An 18,415-nucleotide genomic window follows, 5' to 3' on the forward strand; every position below is an offset into this window, starting at 1 on the left:
TGTGTTTCTGTCGACAGTGGAATCCAATTGTCATGCCGTTATTGCAGACACGCCCACCCGGGTTACCGCATGCACAGCGACGCTCATTGATATTTTTGTCACGAATATAAATGCAGACGATACTTTATCAGGTACGCTATGCTCAGATATAAGTGATCATTTTCCGATCTTTTTCCTTTTGAAAAGTACCGTAGAACTAATGCGTCCGAGTGTAGAAATATAATATTAGAGTATCACGCCCCAAAACTTCGAAGCTTTTCTTACTAGCTTGAGGGACGAGCAGTGTATTATAGTCAAAAACTGACACCGCAGATGCTGCCTATGAAACATTTATTTATATATTTAAGCGCATTTATCACGAACATTTCCTTGAAAACGCGCGACAAGAAATAACGTTAGAAGTGGAAAGCCATGGATCGGCCACGAACTGCTGAAACGGATAAAACGTAAAATCAAATTATATAAAAAAATTGTGAAAACAAAATCTATCCATGACCTGAAAACATTCAAGCAGTATCGCAACAAGCTCAACTCAATTCTGAAGAATGAAAAAAGCACGCATTTGTAACGCCAATTTCGCAGTGACTGCTGCAAGGGCGCTTGGAGGAAGCTCAATGGGTTGCTAAATCGTGTGCCTTCGGTAGTTAAAGGTCTTACTGTGGAAAGCCGTCATATACTTGCTGAAAAATTCAATGCATTCTTGAAGGAAGTTGCAGGTCAAGCGCAGTGACATGCGAAATTAACAGAAATACCCATAGCATATATTTAGAGCCTACGGATGAATTTCAAGTGCCAGATATCTATACAAATTTAAACAACACTGACGACATTCAATTATCGACAGGTTGCTTCCCTAAGCTGATGCAACTTTACAAGGTTTTATTTAAAAGTGGCGATAGAAATGATTTACGCAACTACAGGCCAAAGACCTTTGGAAAAAATTATTTAAAAAAGAATGTCAAGCTTTTGTCGGAGATTTCAACTCTTGAGCCCATCGCAGCATAGCTTTCTTTATGGCAAGACTACGGAAACGGCATTGCTGACACAGAAAGAAATCATTCTAAAAGCCTTTGAACTTAACCAATTGTGCATCAAAATTTTCATTGACTTTTCGAAGGCTTTTGACCGCCTCAATTACCAAACTTCCTTTAAAAAGCTAGAACTGTATGGAATTCGCAGAACAGCCCCCCACCTCCTTATCTACAGTACCGCGTACAGTGCGTTACCATTGGAAACGCCACTTCCTCCTCTAAACAGATCTGTACAGGTGTTCCCCAAGGAAGTATATTAATGACATTACATCTGTTAGCAGTAACCCGGAATACGTCATCTACGTCGACAATACCAGTTAATTCTTTCGAGGCAGCGACATCGAATCTCTGGTGCGTACTGCCAATAACACCCTGACAGTATTATTTAATACTGGAGTAAATCTAACTCATAAACAAATGCCGCCCTTTTCAATCTACCAGGTGCCAGCAGATTATGAACTGTATCCTGGTAACTACCGAATAGAGCTTCTCGATACAGTGAAACCTCTTGGTGCAAGGCTAAAATGTCATAGATGCCCACTATGAGTATGTCGAAACATAACTCTCCAAAAGTGCCGGAATACTTGTCACATTTCGCTGCTTTTTTTCCCGCTTCCATAAAGCATACGATTTACAACACACTCTTTCTTTCGCATCTTAATTACTGTTTTTTGGTGTGGGGGAACTCTAAACATGAAAATGTTAGTGAAATATTCCCTCTGCAAAAAAGGGCGATTCCCTTGTATTGCCAATGTGAATTTTTATGCCCATACTCAAAAACTATTCCAACGTTTCAGTGTCGTTCCGGTACATAACTCTTATATGACTACTTGCCCAGACGAAGACACTTGTCGGCTCGACGTGCGACCCATTTAATCTCCTTCATACTGTTTAAGTGTTAGGTATAAGAAGTCTCTCAATAAAAATTAGCATGCGTTTTTGCAGCTAGTAAATTTAGAGGCATATGTTTCCACTTATCCACTTCGACAGCAAGAGTTTTGGCACGTTCTAGAACTTACGTTGGGTGCCAACCATGCCGCGACGTTTAAATGCCTATTGCCATAACTTATTAAATCTGAATTGACAAAAGGGTGTTTTTGTGTCTTCTTGCTCTTGTTTCTGATCCATAATTAGCAGTGTATAAATTGTTGTCTTCGATGTATGGCCATGTACAGGGGGGCTAGGGTATCATTCAAGCGAAAATAATTCGCTTTTTGGCTGAGCTTGCCCGCATCTCTGTGATGTAAATAAAATGAAATAAATGAAATGAGTGAGCGATGATGAGGACCCTGCGTGCAAGTGATGAGGAAGGATTGCTTTCTGAAAAGCCAGCTACCGTTAGGTGCCGGATTCATGTTGGTTTCAGTGCTGGGCAGTCCCACAACAAGTGATGACTCTTTATGTATTTACTCCTTTGTTTTTTTGTGTTTTTTTTATGACACAATGTATGCATTGTACGCCCACTCCTGCCTAAAGCTTCAGACTCAGGCTGGTATTATATTTTTAAATAAATAAATAAACATTGTAAAAACGATGCTGTTTGCGCATGACAGGAACACGATTGCTCTCATAAGCCTAAGTCACTTGGGAGTAAATAAACGCACTAACGTGTTTTACCACTTTTCGAGGACAGAAGTGTGAGGCTTAGAGGAGGTTAGCGCCAATTATTGGACAATGACAGAAGAGACACACATGAGCGTTTGTCAATGTCACGCATATGTGTCTCTATGTTTTTGTACGAAAACACGAACTTTAGAGATGTCTGATTCTATTCAGGTGGCATTCATACCAAATCCCAAAACAATAGCCTCTTGCAGCTGTATATTAATATGCTGCAACCAAATATCGGAGCTTAAAAATAGAACCTGCAAGCAGCGGAGGCTTTCGGGAATTATTAAATAAAACTATTTCGCTTAAGAAGAAAAGGAGGTGGCGGGTAAAAACCCCTTAAGTCCGCCTTGACAAAACCCTTTAGCACCTGCATTTGATTGTTGCGCGTCCAGCTATGACGGCAAGTCCGCATTGAGTTTGTGACTGCGGACACTACATCAACATCCTCCTACTCTTTATCAAATCTGCTTGCGAAAATGATCCCGATATAAATGAGACTGAAGCATGAAATCGATTTCAAAGAGTGCGCCAGACTCAGCGCTGTGATTATCAGGCTGCGTTTAAAATGTCGCCGAAATGCAGCGTCGTCGTCGAAAGATAGCCGCGAATCCATCATTTTCTGACAGATCGCGTCATCTGCAGAGAAGAACGTTTCCGATGGCTGCCCTCGACTGCATCTGACGCCATGGATTTTGTAACTACAAACCGGCACAATTCCGCAGAGCTCTAATTAAATAATACAATGCTCAGTGTGTATTCATTGTTTCGTTAAATAAAGTCGGTTCGTGGTGAAGAAGTAGGTCAAGGTAGCGCCCCCCTGGGACCAATCTAAAGTGACGTCACCTTACGACAGCTCACCGATGGGTATAAAACAACCGTGGATGCCGCATCGAACCAGTGGGCCTGGCAGCAGCCGTGCAGGCAACATGCTTAGCAACCCTTTTTGCTTCATGATCCAGGTCATGGCTTTTATCAGCTGGGAGGCGTCTTCCACGTGCACCTGCTATCCTGCCGCTATCTGCACCGAGAAGCTACGCTTGCCTATGGTATCACCGTCCCCTCCCGTCAACTGCTGCGTCATCAATGGACAGCCAAGTTTAACCACCGTAGCGCCCCCCTGGGACCAATCTAAAGTGACGTCACCTTACGACAGCTCACCGATGGGTATAAAACAACCGTGGATGCCGCATCGAACCAGTGGGCCTGGCAGCAGCCGTGCAGGCAACATGCTTAGCAACCCTTTTTGCTTCATGATCCAGGTCATGGCTTTTATCAGCTGGGAGGCGTCTTCCACGTGCACCTGCTATCCTGCCGCTATCTGCACCGAGAAGCTACGCTTGCCTATGGTATCACCGTCCCCTCCCGTCAACTGCTGCGTCATCAATGGACAGCCAAGTTTAACCACCGTAGCGCCCCCCTGGGACCAATCTAAAGTGACGTCACCTTACGACAGCTCACCGATGGGTATAAAACAACCGTGGATGCCGCATCGAACCAGTGGGCCTGGCAGCAGCCGTGCAGGCAACATGCTTAGCAACCCTTTTTGCTTCATGATCCAGGTCAGTAGGTACTTACCGGTCAAATGTTATCGTAATGACAACAGATTTTTGCTGCTGCTGCCTTGCCCACCATGTGTGAAATACCTTGTTACATGTGTTCGTTCGATTCCTTTTGACCTGTTAGCTTGTGGGGACATAGAATATAATCCTGGCCCTAGTGAAAAAGAAATGCTAGAACAGTTGCTAGCTGGTCAAAACGCAATGCAGTTAGCTATCCAGGATATACAAACCACCCAGAAAGACATAGTGTATAAAATCTCTTCTTTAACGGAACGTGTCGATGGTGTGGAGCGACAGGTTAACGCATTTAGTATGGTAACTGCTCAAGTAAAAGATATGGAAGAAAATATGAACGGAATTGAATCTGCACTAGCTTCCCTAACAAGTAAAATAGATAACTTGGAAAATTTTAGTCGCAGGAATAATCTAATTATTTATGGAATAAAAGAACCTTGCACCGAAACACCTCAAGAACTCCTGAACACAGTGGGTGTGCTTTTCGAAACTAAGCTAGAGATAAAAGCATCAAGCATTGAAAGATGTCACCGACTTGGGCGAAAAAACGATGCAAATCAAGACCGACCTGTAATTTTGAAATTCCTCGATCATCATGAAAAGATGTCGGTATTAGCGGCTGCACACAAGCTGAAGGGCTCTAATGAGTCTATTTCAGAAGATTTCTCGCTTAGAATTCGTGAAAAGCGCAAAAACCTGTGGAAGAGCTCAGAAAAAGAAAGGGGCGATAAAGCAAAAGTAAAGCTAGTTTACGACAAGCTCAGTGTAAATGGTGTGCTTTATTACTGGGATGATGTAAAGGGCATGCGAGTCAAAGTAAAGAAAAATGGCAGTTTGACGGAATATGCGTGACACTCGCGTACTGAAAATCCTGAACGTGAACTGTAGGAGCGTTGTTAATAAATGCACAGAATTAGAAGTACTCTTGGAAGCCTGTGACCCGGACATTGCTATATTAACGGAGACATGGTTAAGCAAAAGCGTTTACGATAGCGAATTTGTGCCTCGCGGTTACTATATCCATAGAAAAGATCGTGGTAGCAAAGGGGGTGGGGTGGGTGTCCTTTTCAAAGCCTGTCTAACGATGGCAAGAATGCCCGACATACAAAACGTCGAGGGAATATTCTGCAAAGCCTATCATGACAACATTAGGTATATTATAGGTGCTATTTATAGGCCACCTAACTCTTCCCCTGAAGTACTAGATGGTCTTAGAAACTATATGATTGAAGATGTGAAGCCTGGTGATCGGATTATTTTGGCCGGAGATTTTAACCTGCCATACGTAGACTGGCTTTCCTTCTCACAAAATGTTCGGGGAGATAAATGTGGCGAAATGATGATAGACATAGCGTTTGAGTTTGATCTACTTCAAGTCGTTGAAAATTTTACGAGAATAACAACTAACTCGAGATCAATACTCGATATATTCTTCATAAGTGGAGCAATTGGAACAAACAGCACCTGTGAAGTTCTCCCTGGTATTTCAGATCACCAGGCTGTGTTATTAACGCTTTCCGATGTCTCTCTACGTAAGCAGCCTATGAAAATATCCGTGCCCAATTTCTCGCGTGCAGATGATGTGTCAATAATAGATATGCTATCTTTTGAGTTTGAGTCCTTTTTGAACAGCACCGATGATATTCATGTTTTGTGGGAAAGATTTAAGTGCCTCATAAACCATTGCATTGATCGTTTTGTTCCTCAAATTTTGAAAAAGAAAAGTCGGAACCCTTGGATTTCTCGTGGGACTTTGCAACTGAAAAGGCAACTTAAGCGTTTAAAGCATAAGAAAGGTACTGCTAAGGATCTACCTGCACTACTGAAGAAAATTTCTGAAATTTCTTTTCAGCTAAAGGCACAAGTAGCTTTTGACAAACATCAATACTATGGTGTAAAACTTCCCAATTTCATTTCATCGTCCCCCGAGAGATTCTGGAGGCTGATTACACCTACATGTAGAACGAATGAAGTGTTTGAAATTAATGGTGTTGAATGTGAAGATGGTTGTCAAATTGCAAGTGCTTTTAATTCCCATTTCAAGTCTGTTTTCACTAAAGACAATGGCATTCTATCAAACTTCTATAATTCATATCCACCAATACATGACATTAACATCACTGAACAAGGCATACTCAATCTACTTTTAAATCTAGAGGTTAAAAAATCACCCGGGCCAGATGGCATTCCCAATGATTTTCTGAAACGTTATGCTCCCTGGACTTCAAAGTATTTATGTGCTTTGTTCTCTAAGTCTTTGTGTGACAGTCAAGTTCCAAGAGACTGGAGAACAGCAAAAATAAAGCCTCTCCATAAGAGTGGTAAGAAAAATCAAATTACAAATTACCGCCCCATTTCATTAACTTCAACATCATGTAAGCTTCTTGAGCATATAATACACAAACATATTTCTGAATTTCTTGACAAGTACAACATTCTATCAAGCGCTCAACATGGTTTCAGAAGAGGTTTTTCCACGTCCACACAGTTAGCTATTACCGTACATGATTTCGCAGCTACAATAAATTCAGGTAAACAAATCGATGCAATCTTTATGGACTTTGCAAAAGCTTTTGACAAAGTTTCACATAAAAAGTTACTATTTAAGTTAGATAAAATATTAGCAAACCCACAGCTCATTAATTGGATCTCTTGCTATCTTTCGAACAGACAACAATATGTTTCTTTTAAGAATCAGAGTTCTTCTAAGGTTTCAGTTGACTCCGGCGTGCCGCAAGGCTCTGTTATTGGACCTCTTTTATTCTTGATTTTTCTCAATGATATTACAAATAACATTGATGTTAAGATTAACCTCTACGCCGACGATTGCGTCATTTATTCTGAAATTAACAGCGCTAATGATCAGTTAAAGCTAAATGAATCATTTCAAAGAGCTGTTTCATGGTGTGAAGAATGGCAAATGGAGGTTAATTTTGAGAAAACAGTATTTATGAAAATAACCCATAAAAAGAACCCTCTTCATTTCAGGTATTCAGCCCGGAATATTTTTCTATCTGAAGTTGAGCAGTTTAAATACCTCGGTCTTTGGATTTCAAAAGATCTTAGCTGGACAAATCATATTAAATACGTAGAAAGTAATGCTAATCAAAAACTCTTTTTTCTAAGACGAGCATTAAAACTATCCACACCCGCTGTCCGGTTAATGGCTTATAAAACCATTGTCCTTCCAAGCATAGAATACGCCTCTATTATCTGGTATCCCTATACACAAAAACACACCAATATGATTGAAAATTTGCAGAAGAGGGCAGTCCGTTTTATTTACAATAGCTTTGGGCGCACCTCAATGACAACACTTTTAGCAAAGGCCAAACTTCCTTCTCTTACCGAAAGGAACAGAGCACTGCGCCTAAAATTTCTATTTCAGTTGATAAAGGGTGATTACAAAGTTGACGTGTCACATATAATTTCTTTCTCTACAGGATATGCCACAAGACAAAGACACGCCCTAACAACAGCTCCTTATTCCACTCGCAATAACTGCTTCAAATATTCTTTCTTTCCCAGGACTATCACCGAATGGAATAAATTAGACAATGACACTGTTTCACAGCCATCTGTAAACTTATTTTGTTCACGCCTTAATCTGTCCGGTTTTGTGTAATCATTACAACCATCTGTTTTGCCACGACTTACTTTGTTTGTTGTTTCCGCCTCTTATTGAACTTTGTATTCTTGTTGTTGTTGCCTATGTTATTGTCTATAAGGATGTATCCCACCCTGCTAAAATCCCGCATGGGATTGCAGTATTCATAAATAAATAAATAAAAAATAAAATTACATCACTTTGCTCTTTTCCGAAATTCGAAACCCGAGAACTCTGTCCGCGTGAAGGCTGGTTGGCACGCAAGCGAACTCAGCGGCAGCGACACACCGAAAACGTTCTCCGTCGCTCTGGCGCTTTTTGCGTCACCGAGGTAAAAAGTGTTTCCCCCATAAAACATTGTTTTGTCCTGCAAGAGCGGCAGGATCGCCAAGAGTCGACTGAACTGAACCCAGAGGGCTATGGAACGAAAAATGCTAGGGCCGGATCAATTGCCGGATCAATTGGAGAAATATCGGAAAGGCCTTCGCCCTGCAGTGGGTATAATCAGGCTGATTATATTAATGATGATGAGACTCTTAGAGAAAGTATGCTGACTTGCTCCCATAAATTGCCAAATTGCCACAGCATTCAATTCCACCAAACCGGAGCCTTTAAAGCAATAAAAGAAAGCATTGAATACAACACCGACTGACGACCACTGCATCTACAGAGAGCCAGCTTAGAGCAGTACTTTTACTGATCCCTGCATAAACCCGAGAAATGCTTATTTCGTGGAGATGAGCCAATGTCAAACTGGGACTCAGCCAGTTGTCTGGTAAGCTGGCGCATGACAACATGACTGACTGACCATTTGAAATGAGCATTGACCTTGAAATATTATGGGCTCTCAATACGGCCACAGATGGCACGATAGGTATAGCGGCAACCAACCTGGCTGGCACACAGTGGTTCGGGGGCGGGTTTCCCGGCGGTGGCTGCGGCGCATCATGGGACGGCCTCCAGTCGGGAACCATGGGAGCGGACGCCGAATGGCTGAGAGGAGCCACGGACAGCCGGGGCCTTTCGGGCTGCCTGACGCGCGGGCGAGGAATTCGCGACTCGGCGGGCCCAGCGCTGCAGCTGCGACCACCATCTCCGCTGTCCTCCCCGTCGTCTACACCGATGGTGGGCTGCACCTGCTCGTTCAAAAGGGAAGCTTTCACTTTGAATCAGTACGATGAGAACTCGCAGGTTATTTAAAAAAATAGTTTAGTTAGAAAGTGTCAATGTACAAGCATTAGGTGTTACTCTCTCGCTTTAGTTGCGCTTTTCTAATCGAATCAAGACCGCTCAAAAAACAGGCACAACCGTTAGTTCAGTTATGCTGATTTTGGGTTTGGATTTCACTCATCGAGATCGTATGACTTAGCCTTGTAGCGTAGAGTTGAATGGTTGATGACACAAAATTATTAAAGGTTTTAATAACCACCAATGGCTGCAGTGCAGTCGTACTCGATATAATCTGTACAACACTTTGTTGAGATAACTGGTGCATTGCATTTAGATAGGATGAACCACAAATGAAAAAGAAAGAAGCAGACAGGAAAGAAGCTGGTCTGTTTCCTCTCTCAAGTAAAACTTGTTGCTGAGCTAGTTCGTTCATGATCGTACGGGAGAAACGTAAGCGCAAAGGAGACAAACACAAGTGAGGAGACAGGACAACGCACTACTGGGAACCGATTTTTTTTTAATTGAAATGCACACACAATATGTAGGGACATCGTCACAGCGCCTATTAGCTCCGTACACGTCAGAATTATCTAACAATAAATTCCATGTTTAACATAGGGTGAACTTAAACCGATAAAAACACCGATGACTGTTTAAAAACAAAATCACACGTGGTGTAAAGTGCCAAAGTAATATGTTGGAATGAATAGGAAGAAAGCGGAACTTGCAGGCAAAAAAACCAACCCCGAAACCCCGAAAAAATTATGACATCCTAAACCTTCTTGATATGTTTTAAGCACTAAGCACGTTGTGCCACCGCAAAATAGGCAAACAAAACTTCTATGATGATTGGAACCCAGTGATATGTTGAGAAGTGAAGACCAGATAAAAAGCGCGAGAAAACATAAAAAGCAGAACAAGCACATGCAACAGCTTAAGCATCCACCAACGGTTTCGTCTTCTGAATACACGCAGTATATAGTAGCACAACTCGTACTGATGTTTTCGTTCAGCCACATTTTTGCAAAAAAACTTTCCTCACTCTCATACAAGGAAACTGAGGCATGGCTTACACAATTTTGGCCCTTTTTTCTCATCCAAAAAGCTGCTTTCAGTTCACAGACAACACGTTCGCGGCTCCGGTCCAAACCCACTGTCGTTTCTAACATGGGTTTGCACTGACGGAGATCCTAGTCCTTGCAATGCAGCGGCAGATTAGACCTCGTTCCAGCGTTCACTGAACGTTCGTGCTCCCTTAATCTTTAATTCAAACATCGCCCCATTTGCTCAAAGTACGTCTTACCACAAGCGAGAGGAACCTGGTATATAACCCCCATGCTTTGTTCCAAACGTTCTGTCTTTCCTTTTCTCTGGGTGTTTATGCGAGGACACAACGCGGCCACTTTACAGGGGGCAGAGAAAACTACTGCTACCTTAAACTTGGAAGCTACTTTTTTTCAAGTTAAGGGCTACGCGATGGCTCGCAATGGGTATTGGCCTCGAGATCGAGCAGAGTCGCCACCTTGCGGCTCAGCGGCGAAACCTACTCAGTGTGGATGCGTTTTCGCGTCGCGTGCCAGCCCGCAGAGATTTACAACACGCATGCGGCGTGTACAGGAGTATTTTGTTTGTTTCGTGGTTCCTGTGCGCTTTTGCTTACCTATACGCCTCTTGCAAAATAAATATGAACAGTCTATAACCCCACGCTTCATTAAAAAATATATATACTTGTCCGTATCGAGCATGTCATGCTTGGATAAGGACATCATCCATCGCGGTCTTCGGCGCTTGAGATCCTTTGACATGCAATGCCTGAAACGAAGTGGTACTGTCGTCACCGTCGTGTCAAAGCAAAACAGGTCGTTGCGGTCAATAAAAGGTATAATGCAAACGCTCAGAAATCGCATATTCCCGTTTCTGTTTGGAATACCGCAGCTACTAAAACATATGCCACCGCAGACTGCTTCATATAGCAGAATGCAGTTTGAACAGACCACTCTATGCCTGCTGTGCCGTCTGTATGCACGATAGAGTTGTGTGAGTACTTTTTTTTTTTTTTCTTTTAAACCTCTGTCGCGGTGTCTCAATGGTAAGGGCGCTCGACTGCTGATTTCGAGAACGGGGGATTCAATCACAACCGTTTCGAAAGGCGTTCCTCTGCTGTGGGATTTGACTGCACAATAAACAATCCCACGTGGTAAATGTGGTGTTATTAATGAAAAAAAAAACGACACGAAAACCAGCCTCTGCAATCATCCGTCATAGCCGATGCCGCTTTCATGCGTTAAACCCGGGCCAATATGCATTTCTTTTCTTTTGTTGTTGAAGGCTTCTGTGCATCCGTAAAAGTTTTAGTGAGCACATTTTGCTTTAGAGAAATGCTCGAATGTTTGGGAAACATATTCCCTGCACCTAATTGTCACCCTAAATATTACATAATACACATAGATCAATGTACTTTACTGGTAGCCTATTATAATCATTATAATCCCTTTTCGTCCAAGTGCTGTCTTCCGACAAAACTCGTCATTTCTGACAGAGGGAGTAATACAGCTTCATGCGGGCCCGAATATCAGTGTTTAGTTCGGGAATAAATACATTTTTATAGTCGCATGATAAGATGACCTCCATTTCTTTCGGAATAGTTTTATATCCGGCATCTGTTTTGGAAGCAACCCTAATATTTTACTTCGCATAATATTTAGTCACTGCTAAATAATAAGTGATAAAGAAATTTTCAGCCTGTAAAATTGCTTCCCAGAACATACACATCAGAAATCCCTTATACTTTCCTCGGTTTCAGGAAATCATTTCCAGTTAGTGGCGCATGCATTAATACACTATCACATTCTATGACAGTGGCCGCAAAAAGCATCTCGGCAAATTCAATCCACTCAGCGCTGTACACGTGAACAATCAGCTTTCCTGTGTGGTGAGGTTTCCTGTATAGTGTCGGCGTGATCTCATATTTGGGGAATATTTGTGCGTGGTTGTCTGGGCCAGAATTGATGTGCACTCAGTCTAAAGCAACTCGCCATGCAGTGCGCTGCCAATGCTACATTTAACCTGCTTAATCCTCGAGTCAAGTACGATATATTTAACCAGGCTTTCTCGATTCAATCTAAATTACTGCAGGTCACAGCACGAACCTTGTATCTGCGTGGGCTTGACACTAAATTCGCCGCTCTCACCCGCATGAGGCACGTGCAAACTGTTTAGAAGTCGATAATGAAAACAAAGCTGTCATTAGGCAGGTCCAAGCATTAGGCGCGTGAGCGCGGTACAGCTCAAGAAACGTGCAAAGTAAATCTAGAAGACTGGTGGTTGCGTGCTTTGTTTTCCTAAAATCCGCTCTTCTGCTGCATTGGCGAAATCATTGGATCTTTTTATGCAATATTGCAGAAATACTGCAGAAGACATGATAGAAAAACAGCGCAAAAGACGTGCACGGAGGAGAAGAACGGACAGGACAAGCGCTGACTCACAACTGAAGTTTATTGAAAAAAACACAGATATATAACGTGTTTTTTTCAATAAACTTCAGTTGTGAGTCAGCGCTTGTCCTGTCCGTTCTTCTCCTCCGTGCACGTCTTTTGCGCTGTTTTTCTATCATGTCACCATACCAACTCGCCCAGATGTCTCTTCTTTTACTGCAGAAGACACGTTTTCATCGCCAACAAACCCGCCGTATACTCGGAAGCAAACCTACGCAGCGTGCGTTTCTGCGAGCGCCGCCGGCTGCCGATCTACACTACCGGAGTGACGGTGGCGCCACCTCTAGGTCGATCTCGCGGCGAATAGGGAATAACCACTGGCCTATTTATTTCGGCTTCAGGATTGGACTGTTTATTTTTCTTTCCTTTTACTTTTATGAAGCGACTCCACTACCCCCGTCATGTCTGACTTAGGAAAGCCTGCATTCTGAAGCCAAGCTATCTGCTGCTGGAAACGTGCTTGCATAGTATGGGAACATGAATTTACAATGGCTGCCTGTAGGGCTGATGTTGCAATAGCTCGCTTCACTGTCTTTGAGTGCGCTGAGGATAAAAATTCTTTCTGCGCACGTGGGTGGTACATCCAGCATAACTTATCACCTGCTATATATAGCTGCAGGTCTAAAAATTGTAACTTACCGCCTTCGGGCTGCTCTTGCGTAAATTCTAATCCTTTTCCAAGCTTACAAATATTTCAACACTTTCATTAACTGTGCTTAGGTAGGAGCGCTTATCGTGCTTACTTAAAATAATAAAAAAATTGTCTACAAACCCGAACACCTTCAAGGCTTTTTCAATGCTCTTCCACCCTACCATTAATCATTGAAAGAAAAATGTTACTCAGAACAGGCACAATGCAAGAGCCTATACATATCTCTTTTCTATGAATGAAAACCCCGCCTTTAAACTGTACAACTGCAGCGTTTAGGTAATTACATAAAATTACATAAAACTTTCAAGCGAAACACCGGCTGCATTCTGAAAGGGCACGATCCCGTTCTTTTCTAGGCATTCGCGAACAGCTAAGAACAATTCTTCATGGGAAATGTAATAAAAAATTCCTTGGCATCAACAGAAAAGAAATTCCCAACCTGCTGACTATTTTGAAGAAACGTAATTATTTCCGAATAGTTTTTGTGGCGAAAGTATCCCTGACTTACGGGGCGCTGCCAAGATCCACGCTCGCTTACGATGCACACCTTCATTATGAGTCTTGATCGTAAAAAATATGCTCTTGCCCTTGCAGACACTTATAGACTTTGGTAGATCCAGTTCGTTGCAGAGGGCCCTTGACTTCGCCCTGGTAGGCCTGACTTTCGAATGCTCCAAGTTTTTCTCCACTGCACAACGGGCATTTGCATTATAAATTCCCGTTGGTACCACGACGAAACGTCCTCCCTTGCACCAACTGCAGACCATTGTCCTTGAAGTACTTGACCAACGCTGTTTTCAAGAGCGCATCCAACAGGCAACGCTCCCGATCTTGCTTCGATGAATTTCCCGCCGCTGTTCTGTTGAGAGCTCATGGGTGACTGCTCGAGACTGAACTTTGGTCCTTAGCCAACACCAGGCTCCGGCAGACGAGCCTCCCCGCGAGTACCTTCACAGCTTCCTTCTGGTGGCCTTGGTAGTTTGCCGAGAACCACCAAAATTCTGTTTGTAAACCATTTTTTTTTTACTATTTTAAGTAAGCAGGATAAGCACCTACGCAGTTAATAAAAGGGTTGAAATATTTTGTAAGCTGGGAGAAGGATTATAATTTACGCAAGTCGGTAAATTACAGTTTTTAAACTTGCAGCTATCTATAGCAGGTGATAAGTTATGCTGGATGTACCACGCGTGCGCAGAAAGAACTTTTATCCTATGAATCAGCTCACTCCAAAAGAGGCAAGCGAGCTATTGCAACATCAGCCCTACAGGCAGCCATTGTAAATTCATGTTCCCATACAATGCAGGCACGTTTCCAGCAGCTAGGCTTCAGAATTCAGGCTTCCCTCAGTCAGTCATGACGAGGGTAGTGGAGTCGCCTCTTCAAAAAGCAAAAGGAAAGAAAAATGAACGTCCAATCCTGAAGCTGAAATAAATAGGCCAGTGATAATTCCCTATATCCATCGCGTAGCCCTTAACTTGAAAAAAAGTAGCTTCCAAGTTTAAGGTAGCAGTAGTTTTCTCTGCCCCCTGTAAAGTGGCCGCGTTCTGTCCTCGCATAAACACCCAGAGAAAAGGAAAGACAGAACGTTTGGAACAAAGCATAGGCATAGGCACGTAGAGTGCAATGAAGGGGTTATATATCAGGTTCCTCTCACTTGTGGTAAGACGTACTTTGAGCAAATGGGGCGATGTTTGAATTAAAGAACGTTCAGTGAACGCTGGAACGAGGTCTAATCTGCCGCTGCATTGCAAGGACTAGGATCTCCGTCAGTGCAAACCCATGTTAGAAACGACAGTGGGTTTGGACCGGAGCCGCGAACGTGTTGTCTGTGAACTGAAAGCAGCTTTTTGGATGAGAAAAAAGGGCCAAAATTGTGTAAGCCATGCCTCAGTTTCCTTGTATGAGAGTGAGGAAAGTTTTTTTGCAAAAATGTGGCTGAACGAAAACATCAGTACGAGTTGTGCTACTATATACTGCGTGTATTCAGAAGACGAAACCGTTGGTGGATGCTTAAGCTGTTGCATGTGCTTGTTCTGCTTTTTATGTTTTCTCGCGCTTTTTATCTGGTCTTCACTTCTCAACATATCACTGGGTTCCAATCATCATAGAAGTTTTGTTTGCCTATTTTGCGGTGGCACAAGGTGTTTAGTGTTTAAAACATTAAAGAAGGTTTAGGATGTTACATGATTTTTTCGGGGTTTCGAGGTCGGTTTTTATGCCTTTACGTTCCGCTCTCTTGTTATTCATTAAAACGTTACTTTGGACATTTACACCACGTGTCATTATGTTTTTAAACAGTCATCGTTGTTTTTATTTGTTTAGTTCACCCTATGTTAAACATGACTTTTATTGTTTATTGTTTTTTTATGTTACTTTGGCACTTTACACCACGTGTCATTTTGTTTTTAAAGAGTCATCGGTGTTTTTATCGGTTTTAGGCACGCTATGTTAAACTTGGAATTTATTTTTAGATAATTATATTGCCCTTCTGACGTGTACGGACCTGATAGGTGGTGTGACGATGTCCATATATCCAGTAACGCGCTGTCCGGTTTCCTCTCTGCTTTTTTTCTTTTTTCCTTTGTGCGTCTTTTTGGCTAGTTAATTCTACCCTCATACGATATAGTCTATCCAACGATATATGACTCGATACTATAGCGGAAAGTCCAATTTTCAGTCACGGATAACTAATTAAATATAGCTAATTAAAAGCACCCCTTCATGGATCATAGCCTTGTCGTGGCGGAGGGGCTTGCGAAACTCGATGAAGTCGTGAGCTCTGCTGTGTAGGGCCACCCAAGATAGAGAGGTCATGGCAAAGAGTTCTGACAAAATCTGATTCACTGGAGAAGGTAATGGCAACCCACTCCGGTATTTCCTGCCAAGAAAACCCTATGGCCAGTCTCAATAGCATTAATGATATGGCGACGGAAGATGAGCCCTCCACGTTGGAAGGTGTCCCACGTGTTACTGGGGATGAACAAAGGGCGATTCCTAGTAGCTCCAGGACGAATGAAACGGCTGGGCTAAAGCCAAATGGACGCTAAGTTGTGGATGTGTCGGGAAGCGACCGGAAAGTCCGATGTTGCAAGGAGATATATCACATAGCAAAATGGAATGTAAGATCTACGACGCAAGGTAAACTGGATGTCGACAAGCGAGAAATAGAGAGATTTAACATTGATATCTTGGGTATCAGCGAGCTCAAGGTGACCGGAATGGAAGAATTTAATTCCGGCGACCATTATGTCTTTTATTTTGGGCACGAATCCAGGAGAAGGAATGGGGTCGCTCTCATAGTAAACAGAAGAATGGGCAAAGCAGTGCTAGGGTACAACCCCCAAAACGACCGAATGATTTCACTTCAGATCCAAGGTCACGCTTTCAACATAACAGTTATCCAAGTCTATGTACCAACCACTACTGATGAAGAAGCTGACGTTGAGAGATTTTATGCTGAACTGCAATGCCTTTTAGACCGCACTTCATCATCAGACGTCCTTTTTCTCATAGGAGACTGGAATGCTAAGGTGAGGAGTGAAGAAATATCCGGAATTACAGGCAAGTTCGGTCTTGGTGAGCCAAATGGAGCTGGGCAGAAGCTAGTAGAGTTTTGTCAAGAAAACAACGTGACCATAGCGAATACTCCTTTTCAACAGCAACAGCCTGTACACATGGAGTACACCGGACGGTCTGTACAGGAATCAGATTGATTATATTCTTTGCCGGCAGAGATGGAGAAGCGCTATACAAGCAGTAAAAACAAGGCCTCGGGCCTATTGTGGCACCGATCATCAGCTTCTTGTCAAATTTAAGCTTCGATTGAGGAAAACGCAGAAAACTATAAGGCCTTTCAGGTAGGATCAAATTCCATCAGAATATGCTGTGGAAGTGAGAAATCGATTTCAAGAATTAGATCTAGAAGACAGAGAGCCTGAAGAGATGTGGACTGATTACAAGACGTTGCTTCTAAGTAGTTTCAAAGCAAAAGAAATGCAACAAAGGAAGCTAGTTATCTGAAGAGGCTTTGCAAATAGCTGAGGAAAGGAGGCTGGCAAAAGTTATGGGGGAAAGAGAAAGATACCAGGTTCTCAATGCGGATTTTCATAAAATAGCAAGAAGAGACAAGAATGCCTTCCTGAACTTACAGAGCCAAGCAGTCGAGGACAACAGCCAACTGAAGAACACAAGACCTCTGTATAAGACAATCAAAGATATCAAAGGAAGCTTCTGTGCTAAGCTGGGCGTGATAAAGGACAAACGAGGCAGAGACCTCACTGAAGCCTCAGAGATAAAGAAGAGGTGGCAGGGATACAGAGAACTGTACAAGAAGGACCCGGATGCGCAAACCCAACATAAGACGGTTGTGATTACTGATCTCGAGCCAGCCATCCTGAAGAGTGAAGTTGAATGGGCCTTAGCCAGCCTTGCTAAGAACAGATCTAGCGGAATTGATGGCATTCCAACTAAGTTGCTTCAAAACCTCAACCATGACGCTGTTAACGTTCTGCATACATTATGTCAGCAAATTTGGACAACCCTGCAGTGGCCACAGGATCGGAGGAGGTCAGTTTACATCCCCATTCCAAAGAAAGGCAGTGCCAAAGATTGTTCCAACTACCGCACGATCGCGCTTATTTCGCATGCTAGCAAGGTGATGTTGAAAATGCTCCAAGGTAGGCTGCAGCAGTATGTGGATCGGGAACTTCCGGACGTGCAAGCTGGGTTTCGCAAGGGTGGAGGAACTAGAGACCAAATTGCCAACCTTCGCTGGATCATGGAAAAAGCAAGAGTTCTAGAAACCCATTTACTTCTGCTTTATCGATTATGCGAAAGCGTTTGGCTGCGTAGATCACAGCAGATTGTGGCAAGCTCTCCAAGAGATGGGAGTTCCAATTCACCTCATCTGTCTCCTCAGGAACCTGTATGAAGGGCAAGAGGCCACATTCAGAACTGGGCATGGCCTTACTGATTGGTTTCCGATTGAGAAAGGAGTGAGACAAGGCTGCATACTGTCGTCCTGCCTATTTAACCTATATGCTGAGTGCATCATGAGTAAGGCCGATCTGGACGAGTCTTCAGCTGGAGTGAAGATTGCTGGGAAACATATCAACAACCTTATATATGCGGATGATACCACTTTAATGGCAGAAAGTGAAGTGGAACTCAAGAGACTTCTGATGCGCGTACAAGAAGAGAGTGAGAAGTTTGGGTTTAAACTGGACATTAAAAAGATCGTGGCGGCTTTCCCTATCAAGTCCTTGAGCATCAAGGGA

General features: G+C 42.9%; 1 protein-coding gene across 2 annotated transcripts in view; it reads right to left on the reverse strand.

The window, feature by feature from the left end:
- Nucleotides 1-18,415, reverse strand: part of Asator (tau-tubulin kinase asator) — a 193,382-nt gene that overhangs the window by 19,920 nt on the left and 155,047 nt on the right. For both annotated transcript variants that reach the window (XM_084580671.1, XM_084580670.1), the window contains exon 12: nt 8,715-8,959. In XM_084580671.1, coding sequence (XP_084436797.1) covers nt 8,715-8,959 — 245 coding nt within the window. The remainder of the gene's footprint in view (nt 1-8,714; nt 8,960-18,415) is intronic.

Source organism: Amblyomma maculatum, chromosome 10, assembly GCF_055883805.1.
Source record: "Amblyomma maculatum isolate TAMU_Amacu chromosome 10, ASM5588380v1, whole genome shotgun sequence".
Taxonomy (NCBI): Eukaryota; Metazoa; Arthropoda; class Arachnida; order Ixodida; family Ixodidae; genus Amblyomma; species Amblyomma maculatum.